This window comes from Myotis daubentonii, chromosome 16 (assembly GCF_963259705.1).
Source record: "Myotis daubentonii chromosome 16, mMyoDau2.1, whole genome shotgun sequence".
NCBI classification, from domain to species: Eukaryota; Metazoa; Chordata; class Mammalia; order Chiroptera; family Vespertilionidae; genus Myotis; species Myotis daubentonii.
The window spans coordinates 28,571,375-28,592,893 of NC_081855.1; the positions used below are offsets into that span (position 1 = coordinate 28,571,375).

At 54.1% G+C, this 21,519-nt stretch overlaps 1 protein-coding gene and 1 non-coding gene across 3 annotated transcripts in view; one reads left to right on the forward strand and one right to left on the reverse strand.

The window, feature by feature from the left end:
* The window catches only part of RHBDL3 (rhomboid like 3), a 52,335-nt gene that overhangs the window by 17,561 nt on the left and 13,255 nt on the right, over nucleotides 1-21,519 (reverse strand). The window contains exons 2-5 of one of the 2 annotated variants that reach the window (XM_059669523.1): nucleotides 16,404-16,562; nucleotides 12,262-12,486; nucleotides 8,600-8,748; nucleotides 5,148-5,260 (exon numbers count right to left, since the gene is read on the reverse strand). In XM_059669523.1, the coding sequence (XP_059525506.1) occupies nucleotides 5,148-5,260; nucleotides 8,600-8,748; nucleotides 12,262-12,486; nucleotides 16,404-16,562 (646 nt within the window). Of the gene's footprint in view, nucleotides 1-5,147; nucleotides 5,261-8,599; nucleotides 8,749-12,231; nucleotides 12,487-16,403; nucleotides 16,563-21,519 lie in introns of both variants that reach the window. The other variant, XM_059669522.1, reaches the window with a different exon arrangement.
* Nucleotides 6,702-6,839, forward strand: LOC132219430 (small nucleolar RNA SNORA66). Its single transcript, XR_009449442.1, has one exon. It is a non-coding gene; the product is annotated as a small nucleolar RNA SNORA66 (small nucleolar RNA).

Sequence of the window (21,519 nt, forward strand, 5' to 3'; positions counted from 1 at the left end):
TGTATTAAAGGGTCGCGGCATTAGGAAGGTTGAGAACCACTGTTTTACAGCAGGGAAACAAAGGCTCAACAAAGGAAAGCAAATATTTGCCTCTCAATCCAACCTCTGCTTTCCAATGTGCCGTCTCGGGGTTCTGGAGCAATAACAAAAACTACAGGGGTAGCCCAGTTGGTTTGGCTCAGTGGATAGAGCATCAGCCTGGGAACTGAAGGGCACCTGCCCGGGTTGCGGGCCCAATCCCCAGTAGGGGGCGTGCAGGAGGCAGCCGATCAATGATTCTATCTCATCATTGATGTTTCTCTCTCTCTCTCCCTCTCCCTTCCTCTCTGAAATCAATAAAAATATATTTTAAAAAAATTACAGAGGTAGTTACTGCAAAAACAGGTACCGCCTATGGGGCACTGTGTGTCAAACACCAGCCAAGCATTTTACATACATTCATTCTCCCCTTGAACCCTCAAGACAGCCCTTTGAGAAAGGTGCTAGTAGCCTCATGGCTCAGCTGGTGGGAAGAACCAGAACCTGCATTTGAGTCCAGGTCTTAGCCTTGATAGTGGCCACTCCCCAAACTGGTCCAGAAGTTAACCACCCTCTGCCATCACTGTCTGCTCAGTGGCATCTAGAAACCTGCTTAGGTCACCTCCAACCTCCCTCCAGCCGAGGGAAATCACAGAAGGCCAACAAGTTCCCAGAGCAAATGGGGCATCTTTGGAAGGAAAAAAAAAATGCCCTTGAAAAGTGTCCAGGAAGAGAGAGATGATGTCACAGCCTCTGGGGGAAAGACAGGCATGGACTCTTGGTCTGGGGGATGACAAACTTTTGTCCTGGGAGGAAAGCTGGGGGAGAAGAGCTGGGAAATGTATTGTTCTGGTCTCATTTAAGTGTGATCAATGCTTTGGCTTCGAGGGAAGGGCACAGAGACTAAAAATAACTGGGAGGTAGAGCCCAGGGCCCGGAGGATGAGAGGTAGCTGGCCTGGGAAGTGTGCAGAAATCACCACTGGAAAATGCCTGCGGGCTCATGAGCCAATTAGCTGCTGCCAGGGTGGAGAGAGGAGGGACAGGCAGATGGCCAAATTCTGCAGGTTCCATAGGGGTGGAGGGTCCACTACTTAGGCGGTGGCTGAGCCCAGCTGGGAACCGGGAATCAGAGAACCTGATACCTTGGGCTCGGAGAGCCCCTGTAACATCATCCCTTTCTCCCCAGGTGCCCACCCCACCCCTCTCAAGGCCCCCGGGCTCACTGAGCTCCTCCAAAGAAGGGATCCCCACGACAGGTTCTTGGTCTCAAGGGGGATGTAATTTCCCAGGGAAACACAAACTATAAACTGAGAACTCCCAAGTCCCTCTGCCCTCCCAGGGCAGCTATAAATCTCTCCTCTCCTCTTTCATGCCTTCCCTCAGGCTTTAATTAGGTATTGATCTATTGTCAGATAACTTTTTTTTTTTGTACTGCCTAGCCACAGGGTCACCCATATAGAACAGGGGGGAAAAATCTCAGGGTGGCAAACAGACGGGCGGCAGGATCTGCATGACAAAGGATTCCCACGCTCTCCTGCCGGGCTGGCTGACAAGGCTGCATTGCAGGGCAGCGAGGGCTGGCTGCCCAAGCCGCCCCGCTCTTCAGCTTGCTCCTCATTAATTACCGCAGGGACAGAGAGAGCCTCCCTGGGCTGGCCTCTTCCTTCAGCACAAGTCCCTACAAACCCGCCAGCTTCTGCTCCCTCGGCCTCCCCAGTGTGGTCCACCAGGGACAGAGACACCAGCAGGGCCCCCAGGGAGCCCCTCACTGACCTTTCCCTCACCCTACCCATGGATCAGAGTCCTGACCCCAGGGCCAGGGGTCATCCTGGGATTGTGGAAGAAGCATGGATTGGGGGTGTGGCTGGCTAGCTGTGTGACTTGGACACAGCCCCTGAATTCTTTGGGCTTCAGTTTTCACATCACAAATATTTGTTGAGATGAGGAGGTCTCAGGCTTTCCAACTTTTGAGCAGTGAAACCCTTTTTTCAAAGGAAACCTTACCCACATCCTACACCAAGGAGCAGAGCGCAGATGTCAGCTGAATGGGGAGGAGTCTGGGGAGCAAAGTTTGCCGCCCACAGGAGGGGGCCTTAAAGGTCCCTTTCAGATGAGAAATTCAGTAATTTGAGTCTCAGACCCTGGTTCTAGCATATTTTTCAAAAATTATATTTTTATTGATTTCAGAGAGGAAGGGGGGGGGGAGAGAGAGAGAGCGCACGCTAGAGAGCTAGAAACATCAATGATGAGAGAGAATCACTGATGAGCTGCCCCCCTGCACGCCCCACACTGGGGATGGAGCACACAACCTGGGCATGTGCCCTGACCAGGAATCAAACCATGACCTCCTGGTTCATAGGCTGACGCTCAATAACTGAGCCATGCCAACTGGGAGGTTCTAGCATCTTGAAGGTAACAAGTCTGGACCCACCTACCCTCCCTTTGTGGCACTGACTTCCCTCAGGGACTGCTCTGACTATTAGGTTAGCTTGCCGCTGATGTCCAGTGATTGGGACTGGGCGAGACAGGCAAGACAAGCCCTGGAGCCCTCCTGTGGTCCCTCCCTGGCCCCGATCGTGCACCGGTGGGGTCCCTCGGCCTGGCCTGCAGGGATCGGGCTGAAACCAGCTCTCTGACATCCCCCAAGGGGTCCCAGATTGCCAGAGGGTGCAGGCCAGGCTGAGGGACCCCACCGGTGCACAATTCTGTAATAAAAGCTAGTCTATAATAAATGCTTGGTGGAATATTGGAGATACTAGTTTTTACAGTGTTGAAAGGGTTGGCCATTTAATTGTTAACCAGAGTGAAATACACATGGGCCTCCAGTATTGGCCGGAAGCACAGGGTGGAGAAGAACCTCTACCCCAGGTCTAGCCCTTCTTAGCTGAGCAAATTGCACAAGTCACTCCACGGTTCTGAAGTGTCCGCAACATTGGGGGGGGGGCAGTGCCCCCTCTCTGGATGGTTGTGATGGGTACAGCAAAGAGCACATGTGAACCCTTTATCGCATGCCCGGAACCCGACGTGCTCAGCAGGGGTAAGCCCTCGTTGTTACAAACTGTGCCAGCCGTGGATTTAGAATATTTTCACTGGGCAGGAATGAAAGAGCAGGGCCTGATGTCTATAAAGACCTTCCTTGGGTTCTGACAATTAAATGATCTGCACAAAGGAGAACGCATGCCTTTTGGTTCTTGTAAGATGGCTCTGGTTTTGAGCACAGCCCTGGGGGTTAGACCACTTGGGCTGGAGCCCAGCTCCACCACTTTGTACTGTGGCCCTTCCTGGGCAAGTCACTTAGGCTTTCTAAGCCGTGGTTTCTGTATCTGTAACAGGCAAAGAGTAATAGTACCTGCCTCATGGAGTTTTTGTGACGATTGAATAAAATATGGCCTGTAGGGCAGGCACTTGATTACTGGCTGTCCAGTCAGGGTCTAGCTGTCTGTGAATGGGTCCCCTTTCTGAGCGGAGAGGAAGGGAGGGGTGCGGGCAGATCAGTCAGATCAATCTAGGAGATAAATAGCATGACGTGGTGTGACGAAAGTGCCCTTGAGCCTGAGCGATGACTCAGAACAGCACACATCATTGCTTGGTGACAGCCCCACACCCTCGTATTTAGCTGGCAAGCTCCCCCTCTGTCTGTGCACCGTCCCGCTCTGCACGGGCATCGCTGCGAAGATACCTGCACTGCCTCCCCGCTGTGCGTCGTCTGGTCTTGGTGGGGCATGAGTCATTTGGAATCTTATTTCTGTCTTCTGGGTTATTGGCTCTCCCATCTCCTCGACTACTGACTGTGAGTGTCTGAGTGTCTTTCCTGTTCCTCATCATTAACCATCTGGGTCTCTGAGCACTCGGTCTGGAAAGTGTGGCTATAAATCCCCAGATGTCAAGGCTCGGGGGGTGCGTGGGTGGCTGAGTGAGTCTAGCACAGAGCACAGAGGTGCTCATTAGACCTTCGCACAAGGATGTGGGAGGTGCCGGATTCTGGGACAAGCGGGCGTGGGTGCTGTCCAAGGTACCCACGGCTTTCACCGCAGCTCACAGAGGAGCGAAGGAGCCGGCACTGGACCAACATCCAGGCTGAGGGTTCAGGAACCGGCAGACCGGCCCTGCCTGGCAGGCGTGAGACCCTTCCCCTTTCGATGCCTGAAGCCACTTCAGTTATTCCCGGAGTCCCTGCCTGCCTGTTGTTTACAAGGCTGACGGTGCCCCACTCTCCTGATGACAAGCTTAATGCTCCTCAGGAAGGATTAAGATCTTACTTAAACACACACACACAAAGCTCCCTTGGGCTCAGCTGTCAAGGTGAAGAGCTGAGGCGGCAAACCTTGTTATAAAAAATCCGGCAATGAAGTTGGAAACATCATGGGAGAGACTGCTCTGTTCGGAGGCCCGGCTGGTGCAGATGCTTCCTGCACAGCCTGCTCTGCTCTCCTCAGCTCACCCCGGCCCGCCTCACCCCCGCACTGCGGAGGGAAGGGGGCATTCAGGCTGCCCTGTGCTCAAGGCCATGATCACCTGCCACGTGAGCCAAGTCAGTGGGGGCCCAGACTCCTCTGGCTGGGCTGGCACGGATGCTTACCACCTTTCAGGCCAGACTCTCTCTTGTCAGTGGTGAGTCAATCAAGAGGACAGTGGCCAGCTGAGCAGAGGCAAGATCTCCCTTTGGGGACAGGGACTGGCCTGGCCAGGGAGGCACCTGGCTTCCCCCACACCTTGGATGTCCCTACAGGGATCTCACTGTGCCCTTGCAGTTTATGTAACACTGTCACTCCATGTGTCACCTCACTCCTAACGCCCTGCAGGCAGATCTTATTAGTTCACGCTTAATGCTTAATGGGGCCAGAGAGGTTAAGGAATTTCCCCAAGCTCACACAGCTGCAACATGGTGTTCCAAATCCTGTGCTCTCCTCTCCTTTGCCATCACATGCCTCCTTCTCTGGGTGGCAGGCCCCTTTCTAGATTCCCCAGGGAGGTGGGGAGATTTGTCTGGAGAGCAAGCCTAATAGTCAGGAGCTTCGGTGATGAGGGTCCTGGGCCCCCTGAAAGCCTGGGGCTTGCCTGACCCCATGGGGAGTCCCAGCCACCCTGGGGAGGTTTCTCCTATAGTCAGAGAGCCCACCTGCCTACCTGCCACCACACCAGCCACGTAGACCAGCCCAATGCGGGTCGCTCCATGCACCATCTCCAAGGGCACCCCCACCAGGAGCTGCAGCACCACATTGAGGCCCAGGTGTTCTATCCTGTATGGAGAGACCACACCCCATTCATTCATCCAGTCACCCATTCGTTTATTTGACAAACACTGTGTGCCAAGATGCCAGGGGTCCAGCAGTGAGCAAGACCCTATACCTTGCCTTTGAGGAACTCATGGTCTGGGATGGTGGGGGCAGAAGTCACAAAAGAGACAGATCGTCTTGGAAAGAACGTTCCTTCCACACCTTTCCCGCCACCTGAGGCGAGAACACGTGCAGGGCCTGGGCAGTAACTGGCAGTGTCTGCACTGGCCACCGTGAGAGGCTAACTGTGGTCAAGACCCAGCAACCCCATTGGCTGACACATGAAAAGCCAAGGCTCAGAGAGGGGCACTGACCAGCTTAGAGTCACTCAGTTGGTTCGTGACCGGGCTGGTAGCACAGCCCAGGTCTCTGATGTGCAGGCCCTGCTCCATTCACCAGGTCCTGAGGGCACGCTGGCTTGCTATTGTATCTATAAGAGCTACTGATATTTAAGGAGACAGATGTTGCCCGGCCAGCGTGGCTCAGTAGTTGAGCGTCGACCTATGAACCAGGAGGTCACGGTTCGATTTCCAGTCAGGGCACATGCCTGGGCTGCAGGCTCGATCCCCAGTGTGGGGCATGCAGGAGGCAACCAATCAATGATTCTCTCTCATCACTGATGTTTCTATCTCTCTCTCTCTCCCTCTCCGTTCCTCTCTGAAATTAATAAAAATACATTAAAAAATAAAAATAAAGAGAGAGGTGTTTTCAAAACAAGTGCAAGCGTCAGAGATGTGTCTCAGAGCTTAGTAATTCAGTTATCACTTAACATCTCATGGGGGAGGCCTCTCCCTCCAGGTGGCGGGGACCCATTCTGCCTGAAACTCTCAGGGTTAGGGTTTCTGCCTTTTTTTATGCTATCATGCGACCAGATCTTGTTGCTAAATGGTGTCTAGCTGAGTGCATGTTACTAGAAAATATCGTAACATAACTATTATTACATTGGTGTGTGCTTTCAAGTTTACAAAGCACTTTAACATCCATTATCTCATACAAACTGAGCAGCTGGACAGCTCCCTGGGGAAGCGTAAGTTATAGGGTAACAGAGCATGTAACAAGGGGTCTGGATGCTGCCTGGCCTGCAGGCTCGGGTATCTGCCGATCCGGGAGGGTGCCTGTGAGGCAGCACATGACTCAGGTCAGGCTCTGTCCCAAATTCCCACCATCCCTGCAATCTTCTGGCTCCCCACCCCTCCCCCCTGACTGTGCCAGCCAAAGGACCCTAGATTAGGAATGTCAGAAAAATTTACTGAAAAGGAGCTGGGTCGTAGCCTCAGATTCATAGACAGAGAGACCTCAGAGGTTTTCTGCTCCCGTCTCCTTGGTTTACAGCCTAGAACTTGAGACTAGAAGAGGCCAGGTGAGGAGAACCCAGAGCTCCTGCCTCCCAATCCGACCTCTTTCTTCTCAACCACAGTGATTTCTTTTTTAAAAAAGTGTATTTTTAAAGTGAAGGGAACCAGGTTTGCTAAAGTAATTGTGATGATAGAAAAGTATTAGCCTCAGAAGCTACTGAGGTGGTTCATTCTATCCTAGTACAGTGTAACAACAACAACAAAAAAGTGTATTTGTATTGACTTCAGGGAGGAAGAGAGAGGGACAGAGAGGTAGAAACATCAATGATGAGAGAGTCATTGATCGGCTGCCTTCTGCACGCCCCACACTGGGGATCGAGCCTGCAACCTGGGCATGTGCCCTGACCGAGAATCAAACCTTGACCTCCTGGTTCACAGGTCAACGCTCAACCACTGAGCCAGGCCAGCCGGGCTCAATCACAGTGACTTCTGAATTCATGGGCTGGAATGTGTCCCTGAGTAATGGGTCTCCCTGCGGGCTTTCCCTAGATGCTGGCCAGCTCTCCCTATCTCCTATCTCCTGTGGCACCAGCCAGGAGCCCCTCCCTCAAGGTCACAGGCCTGGGGAATCCTCCCAGGGCTCTTTGGGACGGGCGCAGCTCCAGGAGAAGCAACGGCCAGAGAAAGGCTCGAGGCCACCCCTGTGCCTCTGGGGGGAGCATCTGTGCTCTGGCCACTCTGGCCTTTCAGCTCTTGGAGGCAAAGAATGGACAAGGAGGCCTTGGAGACATTGTCCATTCTCCCTCCTTACCTCACGGGATCAGGGGAGGCCAGAGGGCGGTCCTGCGAAAAAGGCAGATAGTCTCAACCCACGTGCACCCACGGGCTTGGGCCTGGCCAGGGACGTCCCTGCTTCCTGTTGCCTCCAAATCTTGACTCACGAGAAGACTGATACATGACACGCCTCCCTCCCTCTGCTCCTTAGCCCTGTGAGATCAAAGCCTGGCAAGGCCAACAGCTGTGGCACAGCCCCCTCTGGCTCAGCGTGGAGGCGCCCATCGGAACCATCAGAAAGTCTCCTCACCCAAGCCCTCCCCAGCAGGTGCAGCCAATCAGGGGCTGGCATTGGTGCCATTTAGAGGCTCAGCAGGAAGGGCGGCTCACAGCGGGGCTCCCTCTTGGCCACTGTGGGTCTTTCTGCTGAGGAACAAGAATGCTGGAGCCTCGGGGGCCAGAGCGATCCTCTTTCCACGTCCAACCCCAGGGACAGGCACCCCCCAGGGCTGCCCCAGACTAACAGTGAGCCCCTTTGCTTCTCTCCCTGGAGAGGCTGTAGAAGACACCATAGAGGTCGGGGTTCCAGGGACTCTGCTTTTCCAACTCAGCATTTCTACTACGTAAAAACGGTCTCCAGCCAAGATAGCGCTTTTAAAGGGAATTGGACCTGGGTAGTCACCTGGCCTGATCCTGGGTAAGAGGCACCAGGGAGAACTGACTGCTCTCTGGCCCTAAACAAGGCCACAAGGCTCTGTAAACAGAACAGTAAGTATTGCCAAATTCCTCAAGAAGACCCTCACCATGTATGGAGAGCACTCTGGGAAGACGGCAGTTTCAAGAAATCTGTCCTTGATTTCACTGGTGGGGGCACTCACACACAATACAGTTTATGGACAATGAACTTGGCAGCTCACCATATTTCCCTCTTTGCTTTGGCCACTAGGAAGCTCAGAAGAAGTTTATAACCGACCTCTAGCAAGTACATAGACTCACATGCTATGGATGTTTGTGCTGATTTCACTGTGGGATGTGAGCATTTTACTCTCTGTATTTCCCCTTTCCCATACACTCCCGATAACTCATATATTTTGGTATTAGATGAGTTTCAAGAAGTCACCTCAAATCCTGTGTCCAGGGAGACAAACTAAAAACTATATTTCAATCCAGGCTATTGGGGCTACTTCTTCTTCCATAGGGACTCTTGATAGAGGGAAAGAAGACAGGTACTCACCCCGCGTGCATGAAGATGTACGTCAGGTAGCGCCACGCCTGTGCTCGGAGCTGTGGGTGGTAAACCAGCGCGTTCTGCAGGTACCGGGGGTGGGTCACCTGCAGCACAAACTGATCCAGTGACACTCCGTTGTAGAGGAAAAGGGCCACCTGGGTGGAAGCACAGGACGGAGGAGGCCCATTACCAAGTGCAAAACTGCCCAGGAGCCCTCTGGTGCTAACACTTGGAATCCTTGCTGGAAGCTGTCATCTTTCCTTCTCAGAGAATGAGGGAGCCCACCCCCCCACCCCCCCCCCCCGCGGCCAGCGCTCAGCCTCGCCTTCAACCCTCTCCACCCCACTTCTGTTTGATTATTTTCCCTTAGCTATTCACAACATGGTCACATGATCTCGGCCCACACTTCCTTGGGGCTAAGCAGGAAGGGTTTGGAGGACTTCAAACTTTAATCCCAATAATAAAGAGCATACGCATCTGGGGGATAAGGCAATGCCACACAAGTTGATTTAAAAAAAAAACACCTATGGTAAAATACATAGAAATACAAGTTACCGTCTAAATCAGTTTTAAGTGTACAGTTCAGTGGCATGAAGTTCATTTAAACTGTTAGGCAACCATCATCACCATCCGCCTACAGAAGTCTTTTCACCTTGCAAAACTGATACTCCATAGCCATTTAGCATTAGCTTCTCATTCTCCTTTTCCCATCTCTGGCAACCACCATTCTACTTCCTGTCTCTATGAATTTGGCTACTCTAGGTAACTCGACTTCTGCTTATTTCACTTAGTATAATGTCACCAAGGTTCATCCATGTTGTTGATTAGGCCAACATGTCCTTCCTTTTCTGAGGACGAGTAACATTCCCATTGTATGAGTAAGCCACGTGTTGCTTATCATTCATCTGTTGATGAATATTTGGGTTGCCTCACATTTTAACTACTGTGAATAATGCTGTTATGAACATGGGTGTACAAATATCTCCTTGAGTCCCTGCTTTCAATTTATTTTGGGTATATACACAGAAGTGGAATTGCTGGATCACGTGGTAATTCTGTTTAATTTTCTCAGTAATCGCCATACTGTTTCCCATAGTGGCTGCACCATTTTATACTCCCGCCAACAGGGCACAAGGGTCCCAATTTCTCTGCTTCCTCACCACCACCCTGCATAAGCAGACTATGCAAATGACTACAGCACACTAACGTAAGCCCTAAAAGGGTATTTAACTATTTTTTTTCTGGAACTTTTTCTAAAATGCATCATTCATGTCCCTATGTTCTTAATCAGGTATGTGCATAATCTCTTAAGGATGCCTCAGGTAAAGAGCTAGGCACCGGGAGTGATGTCTTCTCCAGCAATTGATGGGGCTTCCCTCCTACAACTAAATGGCCCCAAATTCTTGTGTTTAAGACTCAGGGCTAGCCCTCGCCAGTTTGGCTCATTGGGTAGAGCGTCAGCCTGCAGACCAAAGGGTCCTGGGTTTGATTCCTTCCTGGCCTGGGCCCTGGTCAGGGCTCATGCAGGAGGCAACCAATTGGTGTCTCTCACATCGATGTTTCTTTCTGTCTTTCCCTTTCTCTTCCACTCTTCCTAAAAATCAATGGAAAAATATCCTCAGGGGAGGATTAACAAAAAACAAACGAACAACAACAAAAAAGACACAGGTCTACTTTTAAATGTTTTTTAAATTGATTTCAGAGAGAGAAAGGGAGAGGGAGAGAGGAATAGAAACATCAATGATGAGAGGGAATCGTTGATTGGCTGCCTCCTCCATGCCCCCTCCTGGGGATGGAGCCTGCAACCCAGGCAGGTGCCCTTGACCGGAATCAAACCTGGGACCCTTCAGTCCCCAGGCCGACACTATCCACTGGGCCAAACCAGCCAGGTCAGGTTCTTACTTTTTATTGCTGGTTAACAGTGGGTCCCTTCTATTTTCTCTGTTATGGAATCAGAAAACGGGGTATCTAGAACTGTATTAAAAACAAAAAGCCTTGGGCTTTTGTACAAGGGCTTTGAAACAGCTTTTTCAACATTTTCTTCTAGGGTGGTGGTTTGAGTTTACATAGCCGAGGCTTATGGAAATTTGAAACCAATCTGGACACAAAATCTGGCTTCTCTAGATAACCTTGGACAAATGATTTACATTTTCTGGTTCTCGATTCCCTGATCTGGAAATGGGGATATGAATGCCTACACTTCCAGGGTAGTGATGAGGCTTAGAGCAGCGGTTCTCAACCTGTGGGTCGCGATCCCTTTGGCAGTCGAATGACCCTTTCACAGGGGTCGCCTAAGACCATCCTGCATATCAGATATTTACATTACGATTCATAACAGTAGCAACATTACAGTTATGAAGTAGCAACGAAAATAATTTTATGGTTGGGTTACAACATGAGGCACTGTATTTAAAGGGCCAGAAGGTTGAGAACCACTGGCTTAGAGATAAAATACAGGAGACCCCGCCGGGTGCCGGCATGCGATTCGGGAAGGCAGCTGTAATTAGCGTCGGGTTAGGGCTTCCTGGGTGGAGCCTGGCCTGGCTCAGGCCCGCCAGCAGCTGGACTCCCCTGGGCTCTCTGGGGAGCCGTTCTGTCCACCTAACAGGATGCGGGTGGCCTGGCAACAAATACAGCTTCCAAGGCAGCTCGTTATTATTGGTCCTCAAATAGAAGTTAAGAAATAGACCCACACAGTAAGCATTTGGAGGAGTCCAAGAATATCTCAGAAAAAAATCTCAATTCAACGTGAACTTGGAAGAAGCCTTGGGCCTGCAGACCAGCTATTCTCATTTAGGAAAAAAGAGGAACGCCATGAAGCTTGACGATCCTGCCGTCGGATTAGGAGCTCTGCAAGAACATACGCAGGGGTGGTAATGAGGCCCGTGGCTCTGGAAGAGAAACCGGTGAAGACTGTAAAACGCCAAAGGGAAGCCGAGCATCCATTTAGGGGTGGGGGGCCCATGGGTTCTTGGGCTGAACAGCCCACAGAATTCAGAGTTCCTCACGCAGGCACGGGCCCTGATTCAGAAAAGGGTGCCTTTGGGTTCTGTTGATAGCGAAGCAGGAGACTTTTAGAATAACAATGGTCTGGATGATTCCCTAAGGGGAGGCTGATCTTTCAAAATGTGTTAAGTCCACATTTACCTGTTCAGAAACACGCCCTCCCATATGCATTTGTGGGAGGCTTTTGTGTTCCATTCTCTGGCTCAAGAGGGGGCCTACGGGAGGAGGGCAGGCCTGCTTATTCCTGCTTCCAGGCGGAGGACGGAGTCCCAGGGGGGGCAAATGACCTGTCCACATTACTCACTCAGGGAGGAGCTAAAATAAATTGGTTTTCGTGAGTTAGCCTGACTAACTCCCCCAGATCTGTGAACTTATTACATTGTTTTTGTTGTTACTGTTTAGCTGGGCTGGTCACATGGGGCTTTTGCTGCAGTGACTGCTGCTTGAAGTAAGAATCTTTGGAAGATCTTTGGGGTCCAGGAAATAGGACTACACTGCAAGCCCTTTACTGGGGCTGGACTTGCAATGACAACTGCTACTGGCTCCTCCCTCAACCATTGGCTTTTGGGGGAGAAGATGCTGCCCTGCCCCTCACGATCTCAGACATCCTCTCGCCCTGGCTGTGCTGAGGCCGAGCGGCCCTTCCCCATCCTTGTCCTTGCCTCCAGCAGGGTGATGGTGATCATGAACCAGGGTGGGGGGCAGCAGGTGTAGCTGTCGTAGTACCACTTGCGATCAATCTCCCGGGGCAGGGTCTCGTAGGCCACGTGACGGATGAGCCGCTGGGAGAGGTTCAGCCCTTTCTCCTCCAGCAGGGCCTTGCTGCAGAGCCGGCGGTTCCCCTGCAGGATGGCCTGGCGGAAGCTGTTGGACCGCTTGTTGCTCATCTGCACAGGAAACAGGGTGGGGGCAGGGTCAGAACCAGGGTCTCGGGAGCCCCGACCCATTTCCCAGCCAGCACAATCCTTAGACTTAACCAGGCCCGATCCCACCTTTCTTACTGTTCTACAATAGCTCACCAGAAGCACTATTCACTGAGCTCTTATATGTCAGGGGCTGTTCTAAGCACTTCACCATTTGTTGGTTCATCTGCTGCAGTCAGTCTACCTGTTACATAAGGCCTATGAATATCTCCATTTTGCTCGATGTGGAAACCAAAGCACAGAGAGTTTTTAGGACCCATCAAGTTCACACCCTGTAAGGCTCCTGAGTCTGTATTCATATAGTCACAGTACCTTCCTTCCATACCCCCATCTCTCATCCATCCATCACAATTGCCTGAGCAACGACTACGTGTCAGGCACATTGCCAGGCACAGGGGATACAGTGGTGCTCGAGACAGATAAGTAACCAGCAACCACAGTTCAGAGTCAGGGCTGCTGCAGGAGCACACGGGAGGGAGCCCAACCTGGTCTTGAGGTGGTCAGGGAGTGCTTCCTGGAGGAGGTGATATCTGAGTGAGAGCTGGAGGGTGAGAAAGACTTAGTGTCCTCATAAACATTAGCCTGGGAAGGGTTGGGCAGCCCTTGCTGATTCTCCCAGAACCCAAAGCTGTACCTGTGGAAGGTCACCACTCCCGAGTCCCTTCAGGTGACTGGCCATGGAACCTGCCTAAGGGCTGACCCTGCCTTGGCAGCCTGAGGCTGCCCGACACAGTAGAGCCGTGGCTGCTCACCCGGCAGTCAGCCTGGCTCCCAGAGATCAGAGCAGCCTGCTGACGTCCAGCCCCGAGGCCTCTGTCGCCTCCCATCTGCCCTCCACGACCACATTCTAGACCGTGTTTACGGGGAGATGTCCTAGAGACTGAGTCCTCCCAACCCCAGAGCCCACAGCACCGCCTGGGTGGCTGTTCCACAGCAGCTGGGGTGGGGATTGGCAGCGTATTCCTGGGACTGTGGGCCCGGCGGTGGACAAGAGGCTGAACCCGGAGGCAGGAGTCCAGAGAGGGCTGGCCAGGTGCACCAGGCAGACCAAGGCACAGGGGTTTGAAGCCTGTCGGGGGAAGGAAGCTGGGAGGATCTGCATTCAGACCAAACAGTGGAATGAGCCTCCCTCTGCAGCTTCTCCGCTCCTGGATTCTGCTGCCTCTACCTTTAAAGTCTGGCTGAAAGCCCCAGCAGGCCTTCCCAGAGGAAGCCCTTCCAAAGAGTCCCTATTCTCCTCCCCTCCATACCTACAAAGCTTGGGCCTGGTCCTTCCTACTGCCTCAGGAGTTCTGTAAATGCAGGCAGGGCTTGGGGCTCCAGGTACACGGTGAGCCCAAGACGGGATCCCAGCGTGCAGTATTTTGTAGCCACACTTACCACCCTCTCTTTCAGTCTCCGAGTGGGAACATGCACGCGGGCGTGCACTGCATGCACACTCACAAACACACCCGCAGTCACACCCTGACGACCCGTGCGGGGTCGGGCTCAGCTTGAGCACAGCAGCACGGTGAGCACATACTCCCCACTCACCGGCTCCCCTGGTGTGCCTAGCACTGTGCTGGGCACAGGAGGAACCATGGTCTTGGGCCTCATGGAACTTATAAGGAGAGACAGGTTATAAACAGCAGCAAAAGAAGGTGTCATCTTAGTTATCTGGTGCCTAGGATTATCCCCACATCATAAAGATGGGGACCAGAGCTTGGAGAGAAATTTCTCAAAGTCCCATCGTTAGGAAATCAGAGTCAGGATTCACATCCAGATCTGTCTGCCTCTGGAATCCAGGTAATTGGCACTTTCCTGCCAAGTAGATAGGGATCCACTCCCTCCAGGTGGCTGCACCCCTTCCAGGCCAGGGGGAGCAAAGCCCATGCCAGATTCCAGGCCCCACTTACCCCTCTGCCAGGCATCCTGGACAGAACACAACCTGCACGTCCTCACGTGACCACCCTGGACACTCAGCTGGGACGCAATGTGGTCTGTGCTATAAGAGAAGCCTGGCGCCCTGGCCGGGTAGGTCACTTGGTTGGAGCATCGTCCCCATAAGCCAAGGTTGCGGGTTCAATCCCCGGTCAGGGCACATACGAGAATCAACCAATGAATGCATAAATAAGTGGAACAGCAGGTCAACATTTCTCTCTTCAATCAATCAATCAATCAATCAAGAGAGACCTGGCAAAGCACTGTGGGGGTTGGGATGAGGAAGGGCTCAGGAAGGAGGCAGTTTACCTGCTGGAAGAATACTACAGACAACAAAGTCTTTCATATATTTCACCTCGTTGAATCCTTGCAATGACCCCGAAGGAGGTAAAATCCAGGCTCAGAAGATCTTTCCCAGGGAGTGGCACAGGCAGAGCCAGGAGAGGGACCCAGGTCTGCCTGACTCCAGGCCCTGAGCTCTCTGCCCTCCCCAGAGCTTCCCGGCTGGTGACCTCCTCTTAGTCCTGGTCCCCAGGGCAGCCCAGCTCACATGAACCCAGGCTCCAGCTCTGAACTGACAGAAATCCCAACAGTGACAAGTCCCCTGTGGCTGTGAGTTCACAGAGGACCCCACAGACCCCTTGCTGGAGAGAAGCACCTGCCGGGCCCAGCCAGGCCCTCATGCTGCCCTGGACTGAGCAGGGGATGCAGCAGACGTGCTTGTGCTGGGCTGTGGATGAGCCTGTGCAGGCTCAAGCCCGTGGCCTGGTCTTTCTTTCGTGGCACAGCTGGGCTCTGAGTCCCAGGGCTCACCTCCACCGCCCGCCCCGTGAATCGCGGCTGCCCCTTCTCCTGTAGATCAGCTCTGACCTCTGCCCTCTACAAGGCCTGCTCCCTGGGTCCATTCTGAACCGCAGTGGAACCCAAAAGCCCTACTGCTGCTCCCTGTAATCGCTGGGCAAAGGCAGGCCCTCAGCCGAGAGGCAATTAAAGCAGGTCCAAAGCTGGGTGTCCACATCAGAGAGCCCATCTGGCACAGGACAGGTCTGAGTGGGACTGGCTCCCCCACCACTGGCACCAGTGGGTGACAGAAGAGAGGACATTGTCTCACCCCTCCATGAGTGACAGAAGAGAGGTGACGGTCCCCACCCATTTCAATAGGGAAACCGAGGTCAGACTCCAGCCTTGGATTCATCCTGTTAGTTCATGTAGAGTCCACTGACATTCCAACCATCCCGTGGCAGGTAACATGCTTCCTGCTGAACCCCACTGGACCCCATTCCAATCTCACCCCAGTAATAACACAGCAGTAACCCTCACAGCAGAGAGGAGGGAGTCCCTACTCTCAGTCAGAGCAGTGGGCAGGATTCACGGGCTCCTGTCCCCAGTCCCCCCGACAAGCCAGGGCGTCTGCCAGCAGGTCTGACGAGCTCCTGTGCCCCACTGCTCCTGGAGAGGTCTGGCCTGAGCCTCCCAACACCTGCTCCCCAGCTCCTCTCCTGCCACAACGACCTCCTGCCGCCCACTCCCAGCACTTGGTTTCGGTGGCAGGGAGCCCACTCCCAGCTCCAGAGGTGGGCACTGATTGGTTCGAGTCAGTCAACACATCCCCACTGACCCAATCTGGGCCCATGGGAGGGAGGACACAAACCCCTTGTGTGGGAGCTACCACCAGGAGCCCCTCTCCTCTCCGGCATGGTGAGGCCTGAGGGTGTGGGCGCTGGAGCAGCGGCAGCCACTTGCTGCCTCAATGGGAGGGCTGGAATGGCCAGCGGCTTCTCAGAGGGTGAGAAGGCAGAGCTGAGAGGCAAAGAGAAACCAGGTCCTCGGTGATACCCGGCTCAAGCCTGGACTTTTTCAGTGCTCTGGGCCAAAAGATCCCTTTAATCGTCCAAAAGGGTCGGCTAAACCACAACCCCTGGACAGGCCCCTCCCAACAGCAAGGGCCCCAGAGCGCTCACCAGGTTGACAAAGTCCTGGTAGCAGATCTGCCCATCGGTGTGGCTGTCGGCCAGAGCCAGGAGCACCTCCCTTTTGTGCGGGTCCAGCTTGGAGCTGTGGCTCTCCAGGAGGCTGCGGAACTTGCCTGAGCTGATGTAGCCGGTGTTCCCAGGGTCACACTACAGGAGAAGCACAGACAAGCAGGGGGAGGAGGGCGGGGGGGGGGGGGGCGTGTCAGTGGGCTCTGGCCCTCTCGCTCTGCCACAGGTGCCCCATCTCCATCACCACTCCCCGGCTCCTGTCCCCAGTCTGCCAACAGAGGCCGGGCGGGTCTGGGATGTTGCCAAGGCCCCCGAGGGGAACATCCACACAAAGCTCGGACAGTCACGTAAAATCCTAGAAGGCCCTGGAGAGCTTCGAGATCCACTAATCCAAGCGTGGTGTGTGGACAAGGAATCTGAGGCTCAGAGAGGTTAAACTCCCTTCTCTCCGCCTTTACTTCTGACTCTAGACACGAGGAGAGCAGGAATGAAAAGGAGATGGATGAGCAGAGGAAGATGAGGAACTTCTGGGGCCTGGGCCAGAGGGACTCCAGTGGGGAATGCTCGAGGCCTGGGAGCAGGGAGCACAGCCTGCCAACCCTGCATGTGGCTGCTGGCTCCCTCTGTGTCACCCCCCCCCCCCCCCCGCCCCTGATCTGTGTTTTGCTTGTTTGTTGGCATCACCCTTTTGCCCTCTGCAGCTTTGCACACGTGGGTCCCTCCGCCCAGGATTCCTTTCTCCCTCGTCTCCCAGAGAGCCTCCGACTCACCCTTCCCAGCTCACTGGGTGTCCCCTCTCCGGACAGGCTCCTCGTAGACACGTCTGCGCCTGGGACAGACCTCCAGCGCCCACCCCGCACAGCTCTATAATCGTCTCCCTTCGACTCCTTCCTGGACTGCCAGTTCCCCGACGGCAGCGTCACAACATATCCCCGTGCTTAGCATCGAGCCGGCGGAATCGGCACTCAATAAAGATTTGTGCGGTGAATGCACAGGGGAGGTCCAGATGAAGAGATGGGTGCCAATTTCCCAAGGACAGTCCCATCGGTCCAGTTAGCAAAGGATCTTATTCATCTCTCCCGGAGAATCCCATAACCTTTCTGCCCCTCTTCCATAGCCCTCCTTTCCTCAAAGAACCCACCCAGTGTCCCCCCAATAGCACCCACCCTGCTAGGAACTGACGCTAACTCTGCTGACCGCTTGCCTGTTCACAAGCGCCTCCCCACATGAGCTCACTGCATCCTGGAGATGCTGCATGGGTTACTGAGATTGTTGAAGGCAATCAGACTCCGCAGTGTGTGTGTGTGGAGGGGGAGAGAGAGAGAGAGACAGACAGACAGACAGACAGACACAGAGACAGACATGGGAACCCAGAAGAGCAGATCCACGTTTCCCCCTTTTCTTGGTAAGGTCAATGACGACTATCTTAGGAAGGCTGCTTCTCAGTGCAGCATTTGTCAGGCAAGCCAGGAGAAATAGGCGAGAGTCACAAGTCATGGGCTAGTTCGGTCCCCCCAGAACTCAACGAGGGAGGCCCTGCCTAAGGAGGCCTGCCTAACAGTGCGGGTCCCCACCCTCCACCCCAAACACCGGCTTTCAGAGATGACACAATGTGATTCACACGAGAGAGCATTGCGGAAACTCAGCTACCCCAACCCATAAAGACCTTTAAGAATAAAAATGCCTAGGCCCAGGCCACGCAGCTCAGTTGGTCAGATTGACTGCCAAGGTTGTGGGTTCAATTTCCCGGTCAGGGCATGTTCAACAAACAACCAGTGAATGTATAAATAAGTGGAACAACACATCGATGCTTTTCTCTCTACAATCAATTTAAAGGAAAAGAATAAACATACCTAATACGTGTTGAGTGTTTTCATGGGGCCAAATACAGCTGTAAGCACTTATGTATATAATTTCTTGGACTTCCTACAACAACTGTATGAAATAGGTCCTATTATCATCCCCATATTACAGATGAGGAAACAGAGGCACAGGAAAATGAGCACAGTGCCAGGAGTCAGCAGAGCCAGGGCTCCACACCCAGGCAGCTTCCTGCTGCCTCTATTCACCACTGGCCGCCAGAGCTGCCCTGCTGCTCAGAAGCAACATTTAAGGATCAAAGAGGTGAGTGCTGACCCAGGAGGGGAGGGGCTCTAGGAGTCTCACAGGCCCACTCTAAACAGAGATGTTTAAGGCAGGAAGGAGCCTCAAAAAGCAACAGTTCTGCCAGGCCTGGCGTGGCTCTGTGGTGGAGCATCGACCTATGAACCAGGAGGTCACGGTTCGATTCCAGGTCAGGGCACATGCCCGGGTTGTGGGCTTGATCCCCAGTGGGGGGGGCGTGTAGGAGGCAGCTGATTCATGATTCTCCCTCATCATTGATGTTTCTCTCTCTCTCCCTCGCCCTTCCTCTCTGGAATCAATAAAAATATATTTTTTAACCAAAGTAACAGTTCTGACTTTCTTATTGCTCAGACAGGAAAGTAAAGCTTGGAGAGGCGAAGTGGCAGTGTCGGCCAGGGAGGGCCTCCTTGGCCAGCCTGGCCTGGCTCCACATGGCTCCCACGCTGGGTGGGCTGACGCGGGGTGACAGCGGGGTTCAGAAGCAGGCCTGAGTCCTGGGAAAATCCATCCTCCACTCCCACCCCATGAGCACTGCAGGGGGGCAGTGGCCTGCACACAGCATGGAGTCTCCTGCCTCAGCTGAGGGGGGGGGAAGCCCGACGGCCTTGCATTTCATGGGAGCAGAGATACCAGTCCCTTCTCAGGGGCTGCCTATAGGCTTGGGGGGTGGGGGCAGTGGGGTGAAGGGGTTGAGATCAGACAAGGGCCTCTCTCCTTCATTCCAGCTCCAGACAAAGGACCACCTGCTCCCTCCTCCTCCCCCTCCAGGGCTCCCTGCTGTTGTCCTAGTGACAGGGGCTGCCCTAGGGCTCCCCAAGCCCCCACCCCCCACCAAGGCCTGCCAGTCCTGCCCCAAGCACATTATAGGCTCCAGACTGCAGAGGATGAGCTGGAATCAGGCCCAGCCTCCCTTCTCTGCCAAAACCCTACCTTTCAGTGCCAGGGCCAGACAGGCCAGACAATGGGGTCATCTCTACCCTAATAATGAGGCCTCAGGGATGCAGGAGGCTCACTAGTGGGGAGGGAGAGGCAAGGGTGGGGCGGCTGCCTGGGCTCCACAAATGTACACAGAGCACCTTCCAACTCCCCTCCCCCCGCCCCCTGCCAAGAACCAGGGACGATGAGGACAAGAGCAGAGGCTGACAGTGGGCAGTGGGCACAGGGGCAGGTGGGCGGCAGAGAGAGGGAGAAGAAGGGAGAAGAGACACAGGGAAAGCCTGAGAGAGGATGTGTAAAGGAAGGAGGTAGATCCCATTGCCCAGGAAGGCAGCTCAGAGCTTCTTAGGAGTCTGCAAGGCGCAAGGCAAAATCCCACTCTTGTCTCTGCCACTAACCTGTTTGTGTACTTTAGGGTAACCTGCTGGAGCCACAATCATCTGTCTGTCAAGCAGGGTCACATCCCCTCGGGTCATGGTGGGTTGATGCAAAGGCAGGCCAACGCTCTCCAGGACCCAGGGTCACAGGGACTCAATGTCCAGCTCCAATTGCCCCATTCACAGCAAAACAGGGAGCACCCCTGTGATGAGGGTTGGCTGGCCCTTGGGGGCACCCTTTCTTCAAGGAAAGCTATGAGCGACGAGAAGATACCAGTCCCGTGGCTTGGAGCTTTTGGGGATACAAACCCTACAAATGAAATTTCTTTAACAGTGCGCTCAAGGCCCCAAAGCTCTCTGTCCCGGGAGTCCCAGGCCCTGCATTCACCCCCTTTCGGCAGCGGGGTGCTCTCGGGATGAGTCCGGGCTGAGTGGGTTGGAGGCAGCCTGACTGGGGCTGGTGAATGAGGCTGTGAATGGACCCCAGGCAGGGGCCCAGCGGGGCGTCGGGAGTGGGGAGCATCCTGGCAGCTGCCTCCTGAATAGGGCCCAGTGCTGTGGAGAGGGGGGGTGGGGGGGAGGCCAAGCCCACATTCAGCCTGAGTGGAGGATGCTGGCCGGAGGAGGGAGAAAGACAGCGAGGGGCCCCTCCCACCTGCCTCAGCCTTGAAAAGAGCTGTGTGGGGAGGGGCTCCAGGGGACTTTAATCCCACCAGCACCCAGCCCTCTGGCCCCTTAATCCTCTAAGTCGCCAGTTTTCCCCAGCCGGGGGCCTCCACAGGCATCCCAACTCCCACCTGGACCCCTTCCCAGAGCACTTACGACCTAGGCTGGGAGAAGGACCCACCAAATTCCCTCTGCATTATTATTATTGACTTCGGAGAGGACGGGAGAGGGAGAGAGAGCTAGAAACGTCAATGATGAGAATCACTGATCGGCTGCCTTCTACAGGCCCCCTATTGGGAATCGAGCCCACAACCCAGGCATGTGCCCTCGGCTGGAATTGAACCTGGGACTCTTCAGTCTGCAGGCTGACACTCTATCCACTGAGCCAAACCGGCTAGGGCTCCCTCTGTACTACTGACACTTTGGGGTCTGTCCCCCTCTCTGGGGCAAGGGGTGGGGCGAGTCCCAGAAGGAACCCCTCCTCCCGCGCTGTGCCATCTTGGGCAGATCCCTAGGCACACTGCCTCTGCTTCTCCATTGATCATGTGGTAGGAGCTCTGCCTTCTCCAGGTGTAGGGGGTCCATCCCACCCCATCCAGCCCATAGGGGCGGCTGATCTATTCTGCATCCTTGCTCAGTCAGGGGTGATGGGAAATTTGGAATTAGGACCGGGCAGGGGGTGGATGAGGTCTGTGTTGTCACCTGGTGACACTGCTGAGAGGGGCAGCAGGTCAGGGAACCATAAGCCCTGGTCCAGGAGGGCTGAGAAGAACCATCCTGTGTGTGAGCTGCACAAACTGCATTTCCAGGACAGCTCTGTGTCTGCACTTGGATTTCCTTCTGTCTTCCAGGAAGACCCTCTCCTCATCCGTGATCCAGGGAGTTTTCAAGCTACTCTGCAGGGTTCTGGGGCTGTGGGACCTCGGAGGCACAGAGGAGTGGAGAAGGGGTTCTGAGCAGCCCCCTCCCAGCTAGGGCAGCCCCACTGTGTT